The 22,585-nt window shown below is 38.4% G+C and overlaps 1 protein-coding gene across 1 annotated transcript; it reads left to right on the top strand.

Moving 5' to 3' along the window:
- The first annotated feature begins 219 nt into the window (after window positions 1-219).
- On the top strand, window positions 220-21,383 carry NSUN2 (NOP2/Sun RNA methyltransferase 2). The gene is made up of 19 exons (XM_065831202.2): window positions 220-423; window positions 496-653; window positions 797-901; window positions 1,012-1,117; window positions 1,766-1,837; window positions 4,473-4,557; window positions 5,377-5,569; window positions 5,975-6,049; window positions 7,159-7,289; window positions 9,890-9,963; window positions 12,752-12,882; window positions 13,488-13,584; window positions 14,673-14,848; window positions 15,207-15,299; window positions 15,694-15,829; window positions 17,096-17,176; window positions 17,403-17,541; window positions 18,382-18,421; window positions 19,049-21,383. The coding sequence occupies exons 1-19, from the start codon at window positions 337-339 to the stop codon at window positions 19,449-19,451; spliced, it is 2,382 nt and encodes a 793-aa protein (XP_065687274.1). The 5' UTR covers window positions 220-336; the 3' UTR covers window positions 19,452-21,383.
- The last annotated feature ends 1,202 nt before the right edge of the window (window positions 21,384-22,585 follow it).

Raw genomic sequence — 22,585 nt, 5'->3', positions numbered from 1 at the left:
GCCCCGCCGTCTCCATTAATCGGCTGGCCGGCGGCACGCCCACCGCCGCAGTGAACCAATCGGCGCCGGGAACGTGCCCGCACCACCCCCTCCCCACCCGCCGGTTGGTGGGGCCGTCGCAGGCGGTGCTTGACAACGGAAGTTCTGCCCGTGCGGTGAGGGGTAGCGGCGCGACGTGCCACTCCCCACCGGAAGAGAGCGTGGAGGGGGGGGGGGCTGGCGCAGGCGTGCGGCGGTGGGAGCACGCGGTGCCGCAGCGCTTGATCCCCGCGCGGGCCGGGAGCGGCAGCACCGGTGGCGGGGCGCACGCTGAGGCTCGGGCGGGGCCTGGCCGCCATGGGCCGCCGGGCGCGTGACCGCAGGCGGCAGCAGCAGCAGCAGCAGCGGCGGCCGGAACGGGACGGGAGCGGCGGGGACCAAGCGGTGAGAGCCGGGCCGGGGTGGGGCGGGGAAGTAGCCGGGCCGCCGGACTTGACGGGTGGCGGCGTGTTTCAGGGCTGGGCCGGCGGCTACCCAGAGATCGTGAAGGAGAACGAGCTGTTCGAGCGGTATTACCGGGAGCTGGGCATCGTGCCCCGCGGCGAGTGGGACGCCTTCATGGCGGCGCTGAGGGAGCCGCTGCCCGCCACGCTGCGCATCACCGGCTACCGCAGGTAGGGACGGAGGGGGGACTTGGCGCTGCCCGCTACCTCGGTACCGGGCACCCGCTGGTTCTCCCTTGGGGACGACCTGCTGGCTGCAGGAGGGCTGGAACACCCGGTCATCTTGCGCGGGTTTCTCCCTCTCCCCTCTGCAGTCACGCCAAAGAGATTCTCCACTGCTTGAAGGAAAAGTACTTTAAAGAGCTGCAGGACCTGGAGGTAGACGGCCAGAAAGTCGAAATGCCACAGGCGCTGAGCTGGTAAGTGAGCTGGGAGTGAAATAAGGAGCCCTGCGTATTCCCTATCTTGAGCCTGACAAGTTGTTTTCTTTCTTTTTCTTCTGGCCTTTTTTCCGTCTGTTTTTCACCAGGTATCCAGAAGAGCTGGCGTGGCACACTAACTTGAGTAGAAAAATCTTACGCAAGTCACCAGAGCTGGAGAAGTTTCATCAATTTCTGGTTAGCGAGACAGAATGTGTAAGTTTTGGGTAGATCTTGATTTTTTTTTTTTTTTATTTCATATCCTAAGCAGTGTTTTATTTAAGTGCATTATGAGAAATTGAGGCTGTACCTTTTCTTTCAGAAGTTGATTAACTCAGAAGAATCTGGATTTTACATTACTGTTAACGGTGATTCATCCCATGATTCTGGCACATAACTGCAGTTAGAAGTATTTCTGCTGAACTAATTGCCTTTTTTTGTTTGAGCATGGGAAAATGAGTCCCTGTCAAATAATTAGTTACTGTTGGAAAACAGTTGTCTGAGTCTGCTAAGAAGTCCACGTGTATACATACCAAGACCTACCTTCAGTGAGAGATGTTTCTCACCTGATTGAATCCAGTTGCTCATATCTTTTAAGCAGAAACTTTTAAGCAGAAACTACACCCAGCAGAAACTACACAGAATTAATCCAATTCGTGTAAATATGAAATTATCAGAAACTTCAACTGGGTGAAATACTGTGATTTCAGTTGTTAAATGCTAACCTGAGTTTATAATAGTGTGGTTTTGATTTCTTTATTATTGTACTATATAGAGATTTAAAAACGTATCACAAAAGAAATGCATTCTTTCATAGAATAAAAAGGAGCTCATTTAGTTTGGTTTTCTTTTCCTCTTTTCAAGGGAAATATCAGTCGTCAGGAAGCTGTTAGTATGATCCCACCTCTGCTGCTTGATGTTAACCCTCATCATAAGGTAACTCTGGAATATACAGTATAGTAGATTTTTTCCCTAAAAGATAGTTTGATATAAACCACAAATTACAACAGCAGCATCAATACACAATTCTGGCTTGGGTTGATGTGGTTTATGTTTTCTGCACGTAAGCAACCACAATCAACTAGTGTTCAGCTCACGAATACAGTCAGTGCAACATGTGCGTTTTCAGCTAGATGTAATACTCATAAAAATCACTTTGTTTTAAAGTAGTTGCATAATCTTACTTTCAAAGTGTAAATGTATTTAGATGGACCTAAGTTAATGTGTTCTTGTTTCAACCCCCTTTTGAAGTAAAATGACTGGTTTTAACTTCCTGCTTTTTTTTTTTTTACATCACACTGTGAATAGATGTAGTTTTTGAGATCCAAGTGATGAAGTTCTTTGCCAGGTAGTTTTCACCCTTCTGTGCCTTTTGAAGAAGTTGTGTACTTCTGCTCTGTAAATCTGTTGGTTGAATTAATTTGGGTGATTTGACATGTGCTGTTGATGATGCCTAAAGAGCATAGGCGGTTAACTTTAGCTGAGTTGTCAAAAAAATGCCCATGGTATTTTCTAATGACAGATTGTAGGAGTGGGGATATCTGATAGTAAACTTCAAGTTCTAACCTTAGTGATGTTTTTACATACTGCATTTGTTTGCAGAATGAATCTATCAGTGGCCTTATTCTCTCAAACTGGTAAACTAAGGAGATATGCCGTGCTATCTCAAGCAACCGTGTTGTGTACTTCTTAAAATTTTTACACTATGTCTTAAAATTTTAAGTTTTCAAACTTAACGTATATAAACATATAAACTGACATGTTTTCGAGACTCATTCATACATATTATTTCTTAACTTTTCAGTTTATTTTCTCATCCTCTTACCCCAGTCCTGTATAACACAGGGCTGGTGGCTGTGTTTCGTGAGGAAAGGTCTTCTCATTTCTCTTAAATAAATTATGAATTGAGTGATATCTTCAGGCCGAATGTGTCATGGGTGCATTTTGAGTTTTGTCTGGAGCTGAACAGGTAGCGAATGTGTTCAACTTAATGTAAAACACAAATGGTGAGAATATTTTTGCACACACCTTATTTATATTGTATATACAAAGGTAGCAGTATTTGGGTTTTGTATTGAATTTTTAACTTTGGTGACTGTATTTCAGCAAGCGCTTTCCAGAAGCGCCTATAACGTTTGACAATTTTCCTCATAAGTCAGACTCAGAATAGGTTCTTTATCCTCTCTTGTGACAAGACAGGAAATAGCTGCTTATGGTGCTCTTGTTTGGGACCTTTTATGGTTCTTAGTGCCTTAGTTTCTGAACCGCTTGTTATGCCCAGAATTACAGGTTACTTTTAATGCTTAACCAGCACGTTCTGTACAGCATGTCCTACATGCTGATTTCTATTTTACACAAGGATCAGCTTGATGACTGTCAAACCTCTGTAGTTGTGTTCATTTTTAATCTACTTTTCATGATTCGGTTTTCCTTCACCATCAATTTGCTGGACCAATTTTAGAGCATGTTTAGGCTTGCTTATTCTTCATTATCTTCTGCATTATCTACAAAAGTAAGTAGAAACCAGTAGCATCACAACGGTTGTTTTGAACAGCAGATATGATGCTCTCTTACTGAGTATGTCTCATGATGTGTTAACACTGCTGCATGGCAGCACTTATCATGTGTTCTTTGGAACTGTCCGTAAACACTCTTTGCGTTTCTCCGTGGTCTTGTCTTCCAGTTTAGTCCTGTTCATGCCAGGGGCTTGCATGAGGATCTGAGCAGATCTGTCCCCATCTTTTATCCTGTTGCATGATTTCAGCTAACTTTTACTGGAGCTAAAGGTCCGGAAGATAGATGGGAGTCATATGTTTCTGAAAATCTGTAACTAGGCAAGAGGAAAGACTCTAGGTTTCCTTTCTTAACAGTGTTAGCTGTCAAATGATTTGCTGTGAAAGTGATTCTATGAATGACTTGATCACAGGCTAAGTTTGTGATGAAGCAGGAGGGAGAAATACGCTAGAAATCAGATGTTGGTGTCTGTGCAGTTCTGTTCTGCTGCCCAATGACAGTTTGAATATTTCCCAAGAACTTCTTCCAGGATCCAGAAGCAGGCAGCTTATACTGCCCTGATTTTTTGCATTAAGATGGAAATGAGTGAGGAGGGGTAGCAGTTTGTTTTTATGAAATCTACATGATCACCATGGCAGATAGTCTCTGATTAATTTGTTGATAGTTAAATAAAAGTTTGGCTTCCTCTTGGATGTACCTTTGCCCTTAATGTTTGTTCGTATTTGTAAAACTCCAGTTAACTTCAGTTGGAATTGCTTGTGAGCTGATTAAAGGATCATATCCTGTATGTGTAGTCAGATTTCTCTTTTATTTTTTTTCCAGCTAATGTATTTCTTCCTTACAAACCAAAGTCCTTGTTATATTTTAGACCCTCAGAGATAAAGCTGCATTCCATGATGCAAATGGAACTGTACTTTGTGTTTTTGCAAACTGGTATTCAGAACAATCATAATTCTACAATTGAATGCAAAAGTATTTAGACAAGAACACACTGTAAATTTCTCAAGTACTTAAAAAATATGAGGTAGGACTTTTTTTAACTTTCTGGTGTTTGTAGATTCTAGATATGTGTGCTGCACCTGGATCTAAGACTGCACAGCTCATTGAAATGTTGCATGCAGACATGAATGTTCCTTTTCCCAGTAAGTCTGGAAAAATTACTGAAAACTTTTGCGCCTTTGAATTTCTGCTTTTTCTTGAAGAATATTACTTTTAACATCACAGATAAGTAACTGCATTTAACTACATATTGAATACCCAAAGCAGTTGACCTAGATGGAAAGTACTGCACTACTTCCTTGAAACTTGTAGGCTTCCTTGCCTTGAAGGAGAAGGATGGATTAGACATACATCTTCACAGTTCGGACTACAGTAGGTGTGGTCAGAGGTTAAATTCTGCGTATAAATCAGGTTTATTTAGTAGATGGTGGCCTATGAGCCCCTGTGTTTTAGTGGTATCCTGCAAACACTGGATTAAGCTGCTTTAGCCTTAAAATGGTCATGATAGTTTGGTTTTTTTTTAAAGCTTCAGAATCTTTGTTTTTCAGTCAGATGCTCACAGAAAATACTGCCCATAGAAATTGTGACGTTGGGGGAGTGGATTCTTTCTGTGTTCCACTGAAAATCTGCTGATGTACAGAGATTCTTTGGAGGCAATGGAGGTTTTCTCTGTTACAAGGGTTTAACTTTGAGAGCGAAAAAGTTCAGGGGCCCTTGGTTGTGTCTTATTTCCGCTGCATGGAAGCTAGAACTCTTGAGACCATATTTGACACATCAGTTAAACCTCAACATACTTGTATGTTATTTTATGTTCAGTAGGGGGTCCTCTATTCCATAAGCAGCCTTTTAAGTAAAAGTCTCCAGTGAAAGATTTACACAGCTTTAAAGATAAGGCAGTAAACAATATAAAATTATTCAGCTGTTGGACAGTAAAGCATCTTCCCACTATTTTGTGTTCACAGAGGGTTTTGTAATTGCTAATGATGTTGACAACAAGCGCTGCTATTTGCTGGTTCATCAGGCTAAGAGATTAAACAGTCCATGCATCATGGTGGTAAACCATGATGCCTCCAGCATTCCTAATCTACAAATAGATGTTGATGGAAGAAAAGAGGTTCTCTTCTACGACAGGATTTTATGTGACGTCCCCTGCAGGTATCTTGCTTGTAATCTTCAATACGTGGATTTTATTGGACTAAGTGCAGCGCTAGAATTTTTGTATTACTGAGTTACACTTTTTGTGTCGCTTAATGAGCTATAGTTTATGCTAACTTCCAAAACAGGTGAATACCTTAAACTGTCATAGGTGAGAGGACATCAAATAAGGTGAACTTTTTTCACTACAAGTGATACTTAAATTTGGCCAGTTGAAGGGCTACAAATTTTGAGCTCTGACTCAAAATATTGAAATACAAAGACCATGTAGAAACAAACAGTACAGCATAGGAAAACTAGGTAACATGGGAGAGGGGACTGTTAATTTTTTTTCTGCTATAAAATTACTTTGTTATGACATTAAATTTACCCACAAATAATATGAATCTGTTCAACCTGTTACAGCGGAGATGGAACCATGAGGAAAAACATCGATGTGTGGAAGAAGTGGACAACACAAAACAGTTTGCAGCTCCATGGGTAAAAATGCTTATTACACATCTGCACTTCTTTCATTTCTCTCTCCTCCTTTTACCCTATCTTTAACATCTGCGTGCATTTGCATGTTAATATATGACAAAGCAGAGACTAAGAGTTGCTTTTCTCTCAAGTCAAGATCTTATGTGCTATTCAGAGAAAGTGTAGCGTTTCAGATGTGAGAAGTGGAGTGTGTGAATCAAAATTGTTTGCATTCTTATGAATATCTGACATTAATATTCATTGAATTAATTTAGACAAGGTAGCTAACAAAAACAGGGAACAAATAATTTGATTGGAATTCTAGTGTGTTGAAAAAACAGTAGCTTCTAAAATGTATTAGTAATGTTTTAATGTCTTTAGAATATTAGAAGATCATACATAAATGGTTGCAGTTACCTGAGATTGATTTATGCTAACTGATGGTGTATGAGTACTTAGCCTAGTGCAGGTACATGGTAATAAGCAGTAATTTAAACATAGATGAAAAAGCTTAGAACATTTTACTGTGCAATTGTAACAGGCTGGGAATGTGGTCAGTTACTGTGACTCATCTGAGTTATGGTGACTTGTTACTGCTTGATAGTTAATTCATAATTACAGGTTTTGTTTTAGTTTTAAGTATGCAGGTAGGATATAAGCTGGTGATTCAGCTGAATGATACTTTTGTTAGAAGTCAAATGATAGCTAAGATCTGTTGTCCATAGTATTTGTAACAGTCAGATTGCTCCTCATTTTAACTCCAGATTTCTGAGAAGACTTAGATTTTTAGGGTGTTATTTTTATAGTGTTGAGTACTTTAAAATAAACTTGATGAAGCACTAGAGAGAACAAAATACAGAATGTTATGTTAAAAGCTACCACGCAGTAGTGTTAATGTGTGACCTAATCGTTGTTTTAATAGGTGTAACTGTGTGTCTGCAGTATAGACTGCACTAAGCTGACTTGTTTAAAACTGACTTCAATTTGTATACTGGTGACAGCTGTGGAATTTGGTATGTGCTGGCTTAGTCCAGGGAGAGTTATGTGTCTAGCAATATAGTTTCACCTGTAAGAAATTTGATGGCAAATCTTTCTGGTTCCTGAATGATAGACCAAGAGTGTTCTGTTAGATTGCAGTTAAGAATTGCAACCCGTGGTGTTGAACAGCTGGCAGAAGGCGGAAGAATGGTATATTCTACATGTTCGTTGAATCCTATTGAAAATGAAGCTGTGATTGCATCTCTGCTGGAAAAGAGTCAAGGTGAGAATACAAACTTGGGCAGAGTGGGTACATATTTTTTCTCAGCCCAATAAAGGATATGTGTGTGGTAGTGTTAATAGTACTAGTAATAATAGTACTAGTAATAATACTCTAATAAGCTTAGAGTAGATAATGTACTCCTAGTATGCAAAACTTCAGCAGTTTTTGGTACCAGTGGTATTTAATTGGTGTTCATATGAGCAGTCTTCTTAAATAGATGTAAATCAGGTGCAGATATAAAACCTGAAGAAGTCATGTTAATAATATACAAAAGACTTCTACAGATCAATGGAGTTCAGGCTATGTTATCTGGCCACTGCTAAGCCATTCCATTCGTTGGAGTCCATGTCGTATTTCCTTTGGAAAACATGGCGTGGGACATTACTGCTGCATGCTATAGGAGTGAAAAGCCCAGAGTGTGCTTAAGCAGTTAGAGGAATGTTATTGTGCACCAGTAGGTGAGAGTCACTGATACCTTTATCATCCTTTGACCCACATTTTTACATGCTGGGAATTTTAATGTCTTCAGGGTCATGGGTTTTTTTACTTTTGCCTTGCATATGAAGGCTTGCTTAAGTTGCTGTCAAGTCTTCATCATCTGAAGTAACAAGGTGGAAACATTGAGATGAGCTGGGAAATTGCACTGAATCAGTTTCTGATGGCAGGGTTTAGTAGCCCAAATTTCTGGTCTTGAGCTGATGGACACTGTTTTTTCTGTGTCAGAAGCCTCAAGTTTGGAGACATCTAATTGGATTTTGCATGAAAAGTTCCACTGACTTTGTTGAGCCTTGTACAGAGCAGAAGCAGCTGTATTGCTCCTGGAGCTGAGCTGGTTCTGGAAGTAGAATAGCCTGTTTTGTGCAGTCTTTACTTCGTGCCAATCACTATTCTGACCTCAAATTATGCATGAAATTTCATTGTCTCAGAAGCAGCAGTTTAGCTGTGGTGCCTGCAGATAATTAGGAACTGACTATTTAGTTTCCAATCAAAGGACATTTTTATTTAGAGGTGGTTTCTTTGGCAGATTGAGTGAAAGAACAGCATAGACATGTTTCTGGTAAATTATCGTATGCTTGGCTTACTGAAGGCTGTAGTATGCCAGTTAAGTTTAGTGATGACAAGATTGGAAAGCGGTAAGGACTAGTTTGGATAGGAGCATGAAGCAGTAGGGGTGTTGATGGAAGCCAATAATGGCAGTATCTAGGGCAAAATCAGTACTTGGAAGCAAGGGTCTTGAGTGGCTGTGGCATGTGGATCTTGTTTCTGTCCAGTGGCAGTATTCTGAGGCTTACTGGGAGGCTCTGATGTGTCCCAATGAGTGAATGTTATCCTTGGGGCTTGAACATGGTGCAGCTCAAGAAGGGTGAGGTAGTAGTGGTCTGCAAGGGGTATTGGATCTCGAGGATTTGCTAGGTCAATCCAGAAGGTTTGTTGGTTCTTCAGTCTTAAGTTCCTGGCTCTGTGTTATACTGCTACTTGTGGGGCAGATCAGAGATTGCTCTCCCCTTGGGGCTGAAGGGGTAAAGAAAATGCATTTTTGTACCATGTTTCTCTGCTGGGAATTGTAGTATTTCTGACAGACCATTTAATGACCGATGAGTCTGATGTAGTTTTGAGCCATCAGTTGAAGTCATGCCGTAGGTGGGCAGGAATATTCGAAGGAGGGATGCAAACATCAAGTTTAATCAGATTTGAAATGTCATTTTGGAGTTCATCTATGAATTCATGTGTCACTTTTTCATTTATTTAAAAGACTTGCTTAAACTGTCACTGTAAGAGTAAAAGGTTAGTCTTGTAGAACAAGTTGATAAATTGTGTACAACATGAGGAAAAGCCTACCTAATTGTTAAGAAACTAGGTAACCAGAATCACAAAAAAAAGAAATTTTAAGGTTATTCTTCTGTAGAGAGATGACCTATTTAAACAGTAAGGTTTTTGTATTGTTCTTTCTGGACTTGGGGCATCTTAAAGTTTTTATTCAGTAGATTAAGTTATACTCTGTTGATGTTTTTGTAGTAATCTGACATATTTTAGGCCCATAACCTTTTGTCGTGTTAGTTTGATAGTTCTTAGATTCCGTTAAACAGTTTGGAATTTTCCGTTCCGTTAAAAAATAATAAACTCTTTTTCCTCTCGCGCTGAAGTATGTTAAGTTTGTAACACCATAAAATCAGAATACATCAAGCATTTTAAAGGCTTAGTCATCCCAAAAGAGTACTTTTCTGAAAAATGCTTAATCAGCATAGTAAATGCACATACTAAGTGAGAATAAAAACTTCTCTGAGTGCATTGCCTCAAACACTGATGTTTAATGATACAGGTTGTAGAGTATTACTCTATGCAGTTGCTGCAGAAAGTATCTAGCCATTATATTTCGGTTAGTTTATAGGTTGCAAAATTCTGTACTTACTATGAATGGTTCTTACCATATTTTAACTTTCGTGATAGTAGTTGTATAACATTTTGTTCCTTGAAACATTTAAAATGCAATGGTCTTAAAATGATCTTAAAACTTGAGGGAAAACTATTTTTATAAAAATTAATTAGGAGCACAACTCTCAAATTCTGTTTTCAAGAATATTTGTATTCTTGGGTTTCAGGTGCCTTAGAACTTGCTGATGTCTCTTCTGAGTTGCCAGGTTTGAAGAGGATGCCAGGAATTACAAAATGGAAGGTACTTATCTGATGTTCCTGTGACGTTCTCTGTCTATGGTAGAGTGTTAAATTAGGGAAGTTTTGAAGTAAAATTGCAAAACATTAGATAGAGCTGATGTAATGGTGATTTTACATTTAGACTTTTAGACAATATAGCATTGTAGGGGACAGCACTAAAAATCTTTCTGATGCTAAGTCCTTGTCTCCTCATCTGCTCTCCTCTTTATTCTCTACATTTCTTTGCTCTATTTCCTCTACTGCCTTAATATAATTCCATTTTATATTGCATGCAGCATGTGGCCTGTAGATGGCAACATAATTTCAGCCGCTTTTTAAGTTATCCCTTCTCTACAGTCTGTGAGTGTTAGATTTTACTGTTCTTTAGCCGGTCCATTTGAATCATTTGGAAGTAAAAGCTGTTGAACCCTTTCTGGAAGTAAGCTATAAAATCTGCAGTTGTGTGAGTAATCCTAGAATATCAATAGAATCCTGTATTCTGTTCCAAGCCTTATGTGATTTCAATTCTGAAAATAGACTGGTAGGGAGGGGCAAAAAACACTGAAGCTTCTTTATCTTCCTGAGTATAATCAGAAAGAGTAGAAGGCTGTCCTGGTTGTAGAGAAAGAAACTCTGATTAAATTTTAGTTATGAGCATGTGCCTAATAACATCTGTTGAAAGTTTGCAAGACTTTCTTCAGCTTTTATTTGCTGCTACTGTATTTTGTTCAGGCCTCATTGTCTAGCTCATCATTAAATGTATTTACTTCCTTTGGTGCTGTTTTTACTCGGTGTAGTCTTTTGTTTCCTGGTGAAATGTCTGTTCAGTGGGAGTTCTGTGACTGTTACATTGAATATTCCTGAACACCAGTTGACTGTAAATCTCTGGAAACAGCAAAATAAAAACAAGTGTTTTTTCAAGGGACACTCCGGTGCTTGGAAATAACATTCAGTACTCTCTCCATAAGCCAGATGATGAGTGAACTCAAATGAGTTGTTTCAGAATCTTGAAGGAAGAGGCCCTTTAAACTTCATATATGTTACAACACTTTTAGTCTTCATTCTACACTAGTAACAGTGGCAAAATACACAGTAGAGAAGACTTCAGCATGTCCTTTGATGCTTTGCCATTCCAGCAGTTACATTGTGTGGTTAGACTGGTAAACCAAAACTGAACACAGCAGGGCTGTTACGCATTTATTGTAGTACATCAAAAATAGTTCTAGACTTGTTTGTACTTCCAGTTATTTAACAGTCTCATTGTTTGTTTCTGTCAAACTGAACTCATAGCTTCCAAAGAAGAACAGTTCAGAATCTCAGTGTATCTTGTCTGTATCTAGCAATATGACATGTAGCATATTGGACTTAAAATACTAGTTCTGGAAGTACAGTCATTTCTGTTTCAGGGACATGGAAAAATATAATATTTTAGGTGTGATCTGATCAGTGGCTGAGAAATTCCAGACTTCATGATGGTGAAATCTGTATTCTAACATCATTAGTGAAATTGTAAGCTAGATAAATCTTGCATTTCAGTTTCCACTAGAATAATTAATTAAACCTTCAAGACAATCACAGTGAGATATATGAAAACATTTTATTATACTTGCCAGTCCTGAAGTCACCATCACCGTGACTTCTCTATTTTGTTGTCTTAACAACAGAAACAGGCCTTCATTTCAGATATTAATTTTATGCATTTGCCCCACACATTCCTGGATGTTACTTTTATTCTAGCCCTAGTCTCCAGTAGAAAACGAGGCATCTAGACTTCTGAAGTCAAATTTTCCGTTTGGCTTCATTTTTTGGTTGGTTTTTGTTTTTTTTTTTTTGTTTGATTTTTTGTTTGTTTTGTTTTGTTGTGTTTTTTTTTTTTTGTGATGGTGTTTTTTTTTCTACTTTGCTACTCTTGCTTAAGGAGCATTCCAAATGCTTTGCTACAAGAGTTGTGGTTCCAGCCTTCTGCTTGTATCCTAAGCATCTGTCAAAAGCTTTGACCCTTAGACAGAATGAGATGTTATGTCCACACAGTATCTTAAGAGTGGATTTATAGATGTGTTCTGAGTCCTAGATAAAGATGCGGACACTAGAAAATTCATGGGGACATGGTTCTTCAGTAACTTTCCTTGAAAACATTTCTGTGACCTATATATGCCTGTGTCATGGGACTCTGTGCTTACCGAGCTGTTGTGTTGCACTCTTGGATCTTTCCCGTGTTATGAATTTGGAGTTCCTCATTTCTAGTTTCTACTGCTAGATTGCAATAGCTCTTTTCCTTTGTATACTGCTTGGAAGCTGCCTATAGCAGAATGTCCCACACCCAGTCTCATGGGCAAAAAGAAGTAATGTGTGCTAAATCTGATGGTTTAGTAATCTTACTAATCACCACTCTCCTTCCTTTAAATGTTGGTATTCTATATGTTCTGGAAGATTAACAGATCACTGTAGCTGATTCTGCACCAGTCTTTATTTGACTGCACACTTCCTGAAGCATATGAAGTGGAGCAAAGAGGTACAGCTGGCAAGAATCTCCTGTTCTGAAGTGCATACATACGATGCACAAAGGAACAACACACTTCAAAGAACTTTAATTTACCATAGCAGAAAATAACTTCTCTTTTTGCCATCTGAACCTTGGCTTGAAAGTATTTTAATACTTCTTTGTTTTGAAAGTACTTGGTTTGAAAGTATTTTAATGGTTGGACTTGATGATCTTGAGGTTCTCTACCAACTGAAATGATTCTATGATTCTAATTAAAACCTGTGAAGTGGTGACACATACTCTGCACAGTATGTTTACTCCTTTGAAGGTAATGCTGAAAGATGGGCAGTGGTTTGAAGAGTGGGGAGATGTGCCTTCAAACAGACAAACACAAATACGTCCCACTATGTTTCCAATAAAAGACGAAGAGAAGCTAAAGGCAATGAATCTAGAGCGTTGGTAAGTTTTCCCAGAGTAGATTTTTATGGGATTTTGATGGTTACCTTGTATGGTGGTGGGCAAATTATAATGAGGTCAGGTTAGGAATGTGTTGCAGTATAGACTTGTGCTTGTATAGGTCTGAGTATATTTTGATTGCTTCATATGTAATAGCAGTACACAATATTTAAATTCCAGTGAACTGGGAGAAATTATTTAAAAATGTTCACAAGGAATAGTTATTCAAAAAACGGGTGAAATTCTTTGCATCCAATAGAGATACATATCCATAATTACTGGAAAAGTATGTAAAACACATTTTAACAGTGTGACTTATTTTCTATGAAGGACTTTCCATAGCTATTCTAAAAACAGCGTTTATAAATGAGTCATTAAAGCACAGATGTGAATGATGAAATGAATGCATTGCAATGATGCAGGTTACTTTGCCAGAATGCTCCATTTTAGATCCTGTTTCTAGCTTGATAAATTAAATCTGCGAATCCTACGAGTAATACTTAGTTTACCCTGAGAGTAAATATGTGACACTTCTAGTGCTTTGTGAAAGCCTGAATGCTGATGATGAGTACACTGCGACTTTTTTTTTTCCCCCCACTCCCTCCTAGTCTTAGGATATTGCCACATCACCAGAACACAGGAGGTTTCTTTGTGGCTGTGTTAATCAAAAAATCTCCAATGCCATGGAATAAACGCCAGCCTAAGGTAACTTCTTTTAAGAAGAGCTAAAATGTTAACTTTTAATAACGTTTATTGATTTTTTTTAAAGCTTACATAATAGAAAACATACTAAAACTGTTTCATATCTACCCTTCAGTTATAGTTCAGTGTGTCAATTAAAAATAATTCCTAAATCCCTTAAGAACTTGGAAAAAAATCTCCTTTTAAAATAGTAAAAATAAGGAGGGAGGGATTTTGAAATCATAGCAAAATAGCAAGATAAAACCTGAATCTAAAATTGAGGCTTTAAAAGAATTCCAGCAGCAGATTAGATTGGGTAGCTAAAGCTGCCACTTCCTTCAGTTGTGTGTGGTCCCTCTGCTGAAGGCTTTTTTTTCCTGTGTTGTAAGCTAATTCTGATTTTGGTTTATCTTACTCTGTGGCTGGTTGCTCGGGAGTGATTCACTAGCAGATTAGTCTGGCAGATCAGCAGCAGGCGAATGGATGTAAAACTGTTAGGAGCAGCAGCAGCTTCAGCCATCTGACTTTAATCCATTTGTTGTCAATTGTCTTTAAAATCCTGTCAACAGGATTTGAAGTTGAAATGACTTATTTGATCTCTTAGATTGCTCATATCTTTAAGAGAAACTTCTTGTGTGAATCCCTTTTAGGTGCTTCTATTTATGTGATTTGCTTCATTAGAACACCTAATGAGTGAAATGTATGTGGCAGCATGGAAAAAACATTCAGAAACAAGCGTCATCCAAATCATTTGTGCTGTTCTAAGTTAATTGTAGCACTCATGTGTGTCACTTTCGAGTGCTAGGAGGAAAGCAGTAAATACTGATTTAAAATAGTCTTTTCTGTGAGTGCTCAAGCATTGTTTTCTAAATGGTATAGAAACAGCTTTATTGGACAGTTGGTGAGAAATCGTCTGGATCAGTACTAGAGGTGAATGCAACTTATAATGATATCTTGACTTAGTAATCAGTTTAGCTCCCTAAATGGATCTGTTTGAGCTCTTATATACAAATTGATACGAGTTAAGCACATGCTAAGAGAGAACATAGATTTGTTTTGTTACAAGTTAGATGCTGCTTTTGCTTTATTGAAAATACTGTAATTTGAAACAGATTCATCAGAAATTACAACAAAGAACAGAAGATACTGAAGTGACAGCAGCTAATTCAAAAAATGGTTCTGAATGTATTACTGAAGAACCAACACTTGCTGAAAATGAAGAGTCTAAGAAAACGCAAGAATTGCAGGATTCAGACACTGAGCAAAGCAAAAAGGAAGGAGTATGTGGGTAAGAGACCATGTCTAAGTATTAGTCCTGTGACAGCTTTGTAATTGCTGAGTATTCTATAGGTCTTTTGTTGTTGGACTCATTTAGAAGTTGATCAAGAAGAACTAATGAATTTACTTTCAGAAGCTGACCTTTGGAAGGTCGCTACTGTTTTCACAATTACTCCCTCAGAAACCTCAGTTTACTTGTTTTTCTGGTTTCTGTAGTGTTGCCTTAGTGAAGCACAGGAAAATGTCAGTATTCTGTTTGGCATACTATTCTTACCATAAGGCAAGTGTTGACTAATTGAACTGAATATACCGATTTAAAACAAAGTACTTTTACTGCAATTGACAATACAATGCTATTTTCTTTTTAGACCACCACCATCTAAAAAAATGAAGTTGTTTGGTTTTAAAGAAGACCCTTTTGTGTTTCTCCCTGAAGATGATCCATTGTTCCTTCCTATCCAGTAAGAAAAAAATGTTTCTGTTTCTGCAGTAAGATTCCTAGTAGTTTAGGAATATTACTAGTTCAGGAATAGTTCATCACAAAAGATGTGTCTAGCTGGTAATACATATAAAACTTTTTCTCTACCTTTTCACCAGGTTCCCCTCTCCTCAACACTTAAACTCTCTTAAATGAAATAGCCAACTATAGTTTGCACTGGAAATTTTCCAGTGTATCTTAGTGTCTATGACAGCTTGTCCTTTCTGATATCATACATCTTAGAAAGTCTAATCTTATTTTTCTGGAGCCAAAATGTTAAGTGTTTGCACAGACAGCTTGAGGAAATGGTCTAACTCATGCATTTTGAGTATGTAATTTCATCATTCAGTTAATCAAAACAAGTATTATGGCCACAGGAACTTCTATGCATTGGACCCCTCATTTCCCAAGATGAATTTACTAACTCGAACTCAAGAAGGAAAGAAGAGACAGCTGTACATGGTTTCTAAGGAGCTAAGGAACGTGCTTCTGAACAACAGTGAGAAGATGAAGGTATGGTTCATTTCTTCACGTTTTCACAGCGGAGATCATAAGCATCAGTGGGTGATGTCTCCTTGAACTTTGTTGCTGAGCTTATTGTTTATATAGAGGGTGAGCCCTTTGATGGGCCTTTTCTTTTAGTCTGAATCAATGTTTTCCTCTCTATCCCTCCTCTGTTAACGTGAAGAGTTGTCTCTGAGAGGTAGATAAGTCTCCAAGATTAAAATTGGTATGCTTTTTGGCAGGTGCAAGGGAACTTAAAAGTAGAGGATGGGAACAGGTAACTGCTTTGTGTGTACCAGCATTGTTATGTGGTCTTCAGGTACCTTCACAAGTGTCCATTAACACTGTTGTATTATGAGCCCTTTAATTATAAAAATATTAAGAACTTCAAAAGCCTACCAAAAATAACTGATAACTTCAGCTAAATTATTAGCTGGATATGTTACATGGGGACGTTATTTCAAAGTAATTTCAAAAACTGAACGTATTGAAAAGTTGTTAAGCTGAATGATAATGGAATAAGAAGTAATTTTTTGTGAATTAGAGTTTGTTTATTTGTTTGGGTTTTTTTAATATGACTCTCCATGGAACATGCCTTAAAAGTTGTTGAATAATTTAAGTCAGAGTGAGGTCATCTAGTCCAGCTTCTTCCTGCCCCAAGCAGAACTAACTTCAAAGCTGGATTGGATACAGTTTGGGGCCTTGTCCAGTCAAATCTTGAAAATTTCCAAGGATATTCATTACATCTTTGCAACAGATTTTGAAATGGATAAATAATTATTCTTTCATCCCACATGCAGGAAATGGCTACATAATTGACAAGTTTTTAAGAAAGTCATGCATTATATTAGGCAGTGAGACTTTGAGCACTACAAAGGATATAGTGTCCTAATATTAAGCACTTGTGCATTTTTAAAATCCTGTCCTTGTTTAACTTTCCCAGAATCACTCAGAAAATGCTTGCTTGAACTAAAATTAAAATTAGATCTTAATAGTTCATTGCCCTCATTTGCCACTTCCTCACAGTGTTCAGTTTTCAACATGGAAATGAGTAAAAGGCATTTATGTTCAGAGAGAACTATGTTTTCATAGCAGGAATTCCTTTTTCTCTTGAATGAATTTTCACATGAATTTAATTCAGTGTCCATTGCAAACAAGCGAACGTTACCACAGAATTATCGTTTGTTCCTCCTTTTAGTCAAAGAGTTGAGAAAACAGAGTGGTAATTTGGAATTTATAGTCCTTAATGACGCTTATTGGCTTTGCTGTTTGCAGGTTATTAACACCGGGATAAAAGTCTGGTCTCGCAACAGTGATGGTGAACAATTTGGATGTGCGTTCAGATTAGCACAAGAGGTAACTACATAGTATTGTATTTTCAAAGGAGATACTTTGGTTTCCTCTAGAGCCTATAGTACAACTGGCATTAACTTTGTCAGATTAAGGACAATTTGTATTTTCATTATGGTTTAAAATGTGAAAATTGTTTCCTGATATTAGCTAAAGGGCATACTGCTTTTAATATTTTTCCTTCAGAAAGCAGAGATTGTCTTTTGAAATAATTATTTTATTTATTAAACAGGGAATTTATACTCTGTACCCATTCATTCATGCAAGGATTATAAATGTCTGCATAGAAGATGTTAAAATTCTGCTAACCCAGGAAAATCCATTCTTAAGTAAATTTAGCAGTGAAACGCAGAAGAAAGTCAAAGACATGGGTAAGCCTTCTAATTTGTGCTATGACATAATGATTATTATACCATACACAGAAGATGATGAAAATCCTGTCACATAAACTGTTTTTGCTAAAATTGCTAATTAGGCAAGTAAGCATTACTGAAAGCCACTGTGCTACTAGAAACTGTAGTCCTTTCTGATCACTGCCGTATAGTTCATGAACTCCAGACAATAGAAGAGTTGCCAAACTTAGGACAGCTGCGAAGCAGTGCTGTGATTTTATGTACATTACTGATCTTCACACCTGTTAATGCTGCAGCGGCAACTGTTTGTCATCTGTAACAAATATAGTGATTCTGATTTGATTTTTTTAAATATGGGCAGCAATGTCCACTCACAATAAATTTTTATTTCCTCTATATTGCATGCTTGAAGAAATGGAAAACTCATTTTCAGTCTTTTGTTTATGTTGGTTTATTTCCAAGTTATTGCTAGTCCTTGTACTTCAGTGTTTGATAAGACAAAATGGCAAGAACAATGGCAAGATACTCTTTGTTCATTTTACTAAAGTAAAAGTTTCTTGCTAGATTCACTGAATAAATTAATCCATTTAATGGATTTTAATTTTAATTTATTTGTTTGGAGTTTGAGAGGGGGCAGGGTTGGCATTTGCTTTGGTAGCTATATAAATACTTTGAGGGGAAAAAAAAACCCACCCTGGTATTGTCTATAGTTTAGTGATATTAGCAGCTGTTAACCAGCTCATGCTATGTGGCTGTCTAAAAACCAGTTTTCTTGAAAGTTTTCAAATTACAATAATTTTAATGTACCAAGTAACACATCTGTTTTGGTTTTGTTCCTCCCACCCCACTTCCTTGTAGCGATGGGAAGTATAGTTCTGAAGTACGATCCAGATCCTGAGTAAGTATTTATGCATTTTTGCATTTTTAAAACTTGGACAAGCATTTATTTTCACTCAGCAAAAACAGAAGTGGAGGCATAGAGATGCAGTGAGGTCAACAGTGAAGCCTGACAGGACACCAAGAGTATAACAGTGAAAGAAGCTATATTGCCTGTGTATGCTTTAAAAAATTTGATTTAGCTTTATAAAGGAAATCTAGTAGTTCTGCCAGAGGTCCACAGTATCCCTGCATGCAATTGATTTGTTTGTGAAGTCCAGCATTTGGAATACAAAAAGTTAAACTTTTTCATTGTTCATTTTTGTTGACAAAGCAGTATCAGAAGCTCTTGGGAACTTTTTAAATGTAAAATTTCATCTTGCTGTTGCTTATATTAGTTTTGAAACCAGAGCCAGAAAATTATTTTGCCTGTTGCATTGAGCTTTATTTTGTTTTTGTTTGCTTGTAGACAAGCAGGTACCTGTTTAGATTTTGAAGTTAAGACCAGTGTACACACTACTTCTACAAATAGTTATAAAATGCTTTCACTGTTACAGATTGTGCACTTATTTATCAGGGTTCGGCTATAAAATTAAGTTTTGAAGATTAACTTTCTCAATGTTGACTGAATGTAACTGTTTGTTTGTAGAAAACCTGATGATCTTCAGTGTCCTATAGTGCTGTGTGGTTGGCAAGGAAAGACATCACTCCGTGCCTTTGTGCCCAAGAATGAGAGACTTCATTACCTGAGGATGATGGGAGTTGAAGTGTTTAAAGCGAAGAGGAAAGAGGAGGAATTGGAAAGTAAAATGACGGAAGTTCAACATAGGCTGGCACAAACAGAGGAAGGAATGGATGTGGAAGATAAAGAACATGATTTAGTCACAAAAATGGAAGCAGAAATAGGTGAAGAATCTTCCCACAGTCCTGTGGAAAGCAGTGCTATGGAAGTAGAAAATAAAACTGAGGACTTAGGTCAATCTAGTAAAAATGCCAACAGTCATGTAAGCCAGGAGAGCAAAGAAACGGATGCAAATAATGTGAAAGATTAAGTTTCTTTATTACTTGTCAGCTTCCCTGAGGCTGACATCCTGACTTCTGCTTTTAGCATGCAAGTATATTTTAAAATTTCAGTTGGAATGAGATGTTCCTTTTCTAAAGTTTCATCTATTTTATTTTTAAAAAGAAAATTATAAAGAAATTTCAAGCGTGTCTTCTTTTTTACCTTTTTAAGCTCTGTATTACTGGTGGGTTTGTGTGTCTGTTGCTGGCAATGGACCAGGCACCAGTAAAGTCCATATTTGAAATGGAGTAATGGTATACACAAATGAACTGCCTGTGTAGCTAGTCAAGAATTCCTTCAGAAGGAAAAAATATGGGATATCATTCCAAGCACAGACGTTTTAGGAAAGTATTTTTTCTCTTAATATTGCTTACCCACCTACCACCCAATCTGATTACTACTTATGCAGGTTCTTTAATGGATAAGGGAATCGGTGTGAGTATGGATGCAAATGCACCTCTAGGTTGTCTAACTAACAACATGGTTAACATTTGTTTAAAATGAAACCATGCACAGCATCCTGGAAAAAAAAATGCAGAACACATTTTGCCAGAGACTGAGATTCTTATTCAGGGTAGTTAATTGCTTGACAGGCATAGCTAGTAAACGTCATTAACTAGATCTTTGGGTAAGCTGAGCGTGCCTCAAACTCCTATCTTGAAATGTGCCTGTTGAAGAGTCTGTGACCATCCCTCAAACCTGCTGTGGTCATCTGTTTCTCTGTCATTCTTTCAAGTGCGAGTCATCTCTGATGTTTGCAAGATACTTGTTTATAGCTGAAATAACAGTTTAAAAAAAAGTGTGGTGGTATATATTGTTGTATAGTAGATGTTTAAAAAAGGTTATTGAGTTCCAAAAGGGTAGTTTCCTTAATCTAACTTTAAAAAGAAAAAACAGTTGGCTACCTCAGAAACTTATAAATTCCATCCTTTGTGGGTTGGTTTCAGCATTACTCTATGTACTTGTATGGAGTTGAGCTGACAGCGATGTGTAACCCCTGCCCGGGGCCCTGGGCCTGTTCCCAGCTGCCCCGCTGTTCCCTGGAGGGAGGCTGGGCTGGTACTGGGGCCCAGGGACCGTGATGGTTCTCTTCCCTCGCCTCACCTGGGCCCCTCAGTCCTGGGCCTGTTGGGTGAGGCCGTGCCTGCGAGGTGAGTGCTGGTTTCTGGTTCACATGGGAGCAGGGGAAGGGCAGGTTCTGCCTGGAGAAGAGGTCTCCGGGGAGACCTTATTGCTGCCTTTCAGTGTTTAAAAGGGGCCTGTAAGAAAGATGGGGACAGACTTTTTAGCAGGGCCTGTTACGACAGGACAATGGGTAATGGTTTTAAACTAAAGGAGGGGAGATTCAGGCTAGGCATGAGGAGGAAATTTTTTGCAATGAGGGTGGTGAAACACTGGCCCAGGTTGCCCAGAGAGGTGGTAGATGCCCCATCCCTGGAGGCATTCAAGGCCAGGCTGGACAGGGCTCGGAGCAACCTGATCTAGTTGAAGGTGTCCCTGCTCATTGCAGGGGGGTTGGACTAGATGACCTTTGGAGATGCCTTCCAACCCAAACCATTCTATGATTCTGTGAAAGTGACCAGTGGTACAAGGTATCATCCTTCACTAGGAACCATGGTGATGCAAATATTTCTGTTGCATGTCAAACTTTACCATGTGTACTTTTACTGCTGAATTCCTAATGTGGCTTGGATCCATTTGCTGTACTTGCTACAACAGACTTTCTGATGCCTGTCCTTGAACTACTTCATCGAAGGGAGTATTCTTGAGGGAGAGATGTAAAAGTGAAATAATGCCATGCCCTCTGATAAGATGCGAGTCTCATGCAGTGAAGAACCATTGACAGGACTCATTTTCCTCTTGAGAGTCTGTAAAATAGGTTAATAAAAAAAAATCAGTTCTTGCCCTTGTATTTTTCTAAGGTTTGAGTGTGTTCTTTGGATCAGGAGCTGCGATTGCATGGGTTATTTTTTAGCAGCTCTTCAGGCTGAAGAGCAGCACAGCAGAATTTTCTTTTGAACGGAGGTGTATGCAAAGTACAATTTTTAAGCACATGAGGAAAAAAATTATAGCAACTTGAAACTTCAAGCATGAAAATTAACATTGGTTTTCATGTCTTTGCATTTATTCTGACATATTTGGTATTTGAAATAGAAGAAGGGTGGAAGACCAGTGTCATTTTAAAGTCCTCATCACTGTCACAGTCTGCAGCACTCAGCCCTGAGGATGAGTAATTTTAATCCATCTGATCTTTTTATGCTCTAATGATCTCCATAAATTACCAGAAGGTCAAGTGTTAAAACTTATGTGAAGAAAGCAGAATTTATTTTTAATTATACCCGCTGTTACTGTATCTGCTGATGTCCCTGAGCAGCAGTTCAAGCTTGCTTTCAGTCAGTGACTCTCCTAAGGACACAATTCCATAATAAGCTGATAAGAATACTTGATACAAACAATACAGACAAAGCAGCAAAAAGCTAACTGGAAAATGAATAGTCCTGATTTTTGGTGGGTTTTTGTTTTGTTTTTTGTTTGGTTTGTTTGTTGTTGTTTTTTTTTTAACCGAGTTTACCCCAGACTAAAATGAGAGGAGAAGGATTTTATCTGTGAGCTAAAGAAAAGTAAGTTCTTGGCCCATAAATGGACTGAAATCAGTTATAACTTAGACTTGTAATAGAAAAAGATCTCACATCTACATAATTTTAAATACTTTGAAAACCCTAAAATTTTGCTTTGCTTTTTGGAAGTTTTGTTGTTGTTTTTTGTTTGTTTTGTTTTGTTTGTTTGTTTGGTTTGGTTTTTTGTTTTTTTTTCCTCTGCCAAGTGCAAATGGGAGATTTCAGCCAAGAAACTGGGAGCCTAATTTTCTTGTGTTAATCAGCAGTATTACTCCATATCTCCATATTTTCTAATACTGTGAGTTTGCTTATACCAGTTATTCTGTCCCACTTATTCTTGCTGTGATTACCAGAAAGGAAGATGCCCAAAACACAAGGTAGCGGCTGAAAACACTGTCCTAGCTTCCTAGACTGGGGACCTGATGAAATGGGGTGTGTTTTGTTTGTCTCTTGAGTTATGTGCTGCTGCAGCTCTGATGGGCAGATGGCTGAACCTCTACTTGAG

Source organism: Patagioenas fasciata, chromosome 2 (genome assembly GCF_037038585.1).
Source record: "Patagioenas fasciata isolate bPatFas1 chromosome 2, bPatFas1.hap1, whole genome shotgun sequence".
Classification (NCBI taxonomy): Eukaryota; Metazoa; Chordata; class Aves; order Columbiformes; family Columbidae; genus Patagioenas; species Patagioenas fasciata.
This window is presented reverse-complemented; position numbering and strand designations above follow the sequence as displayed.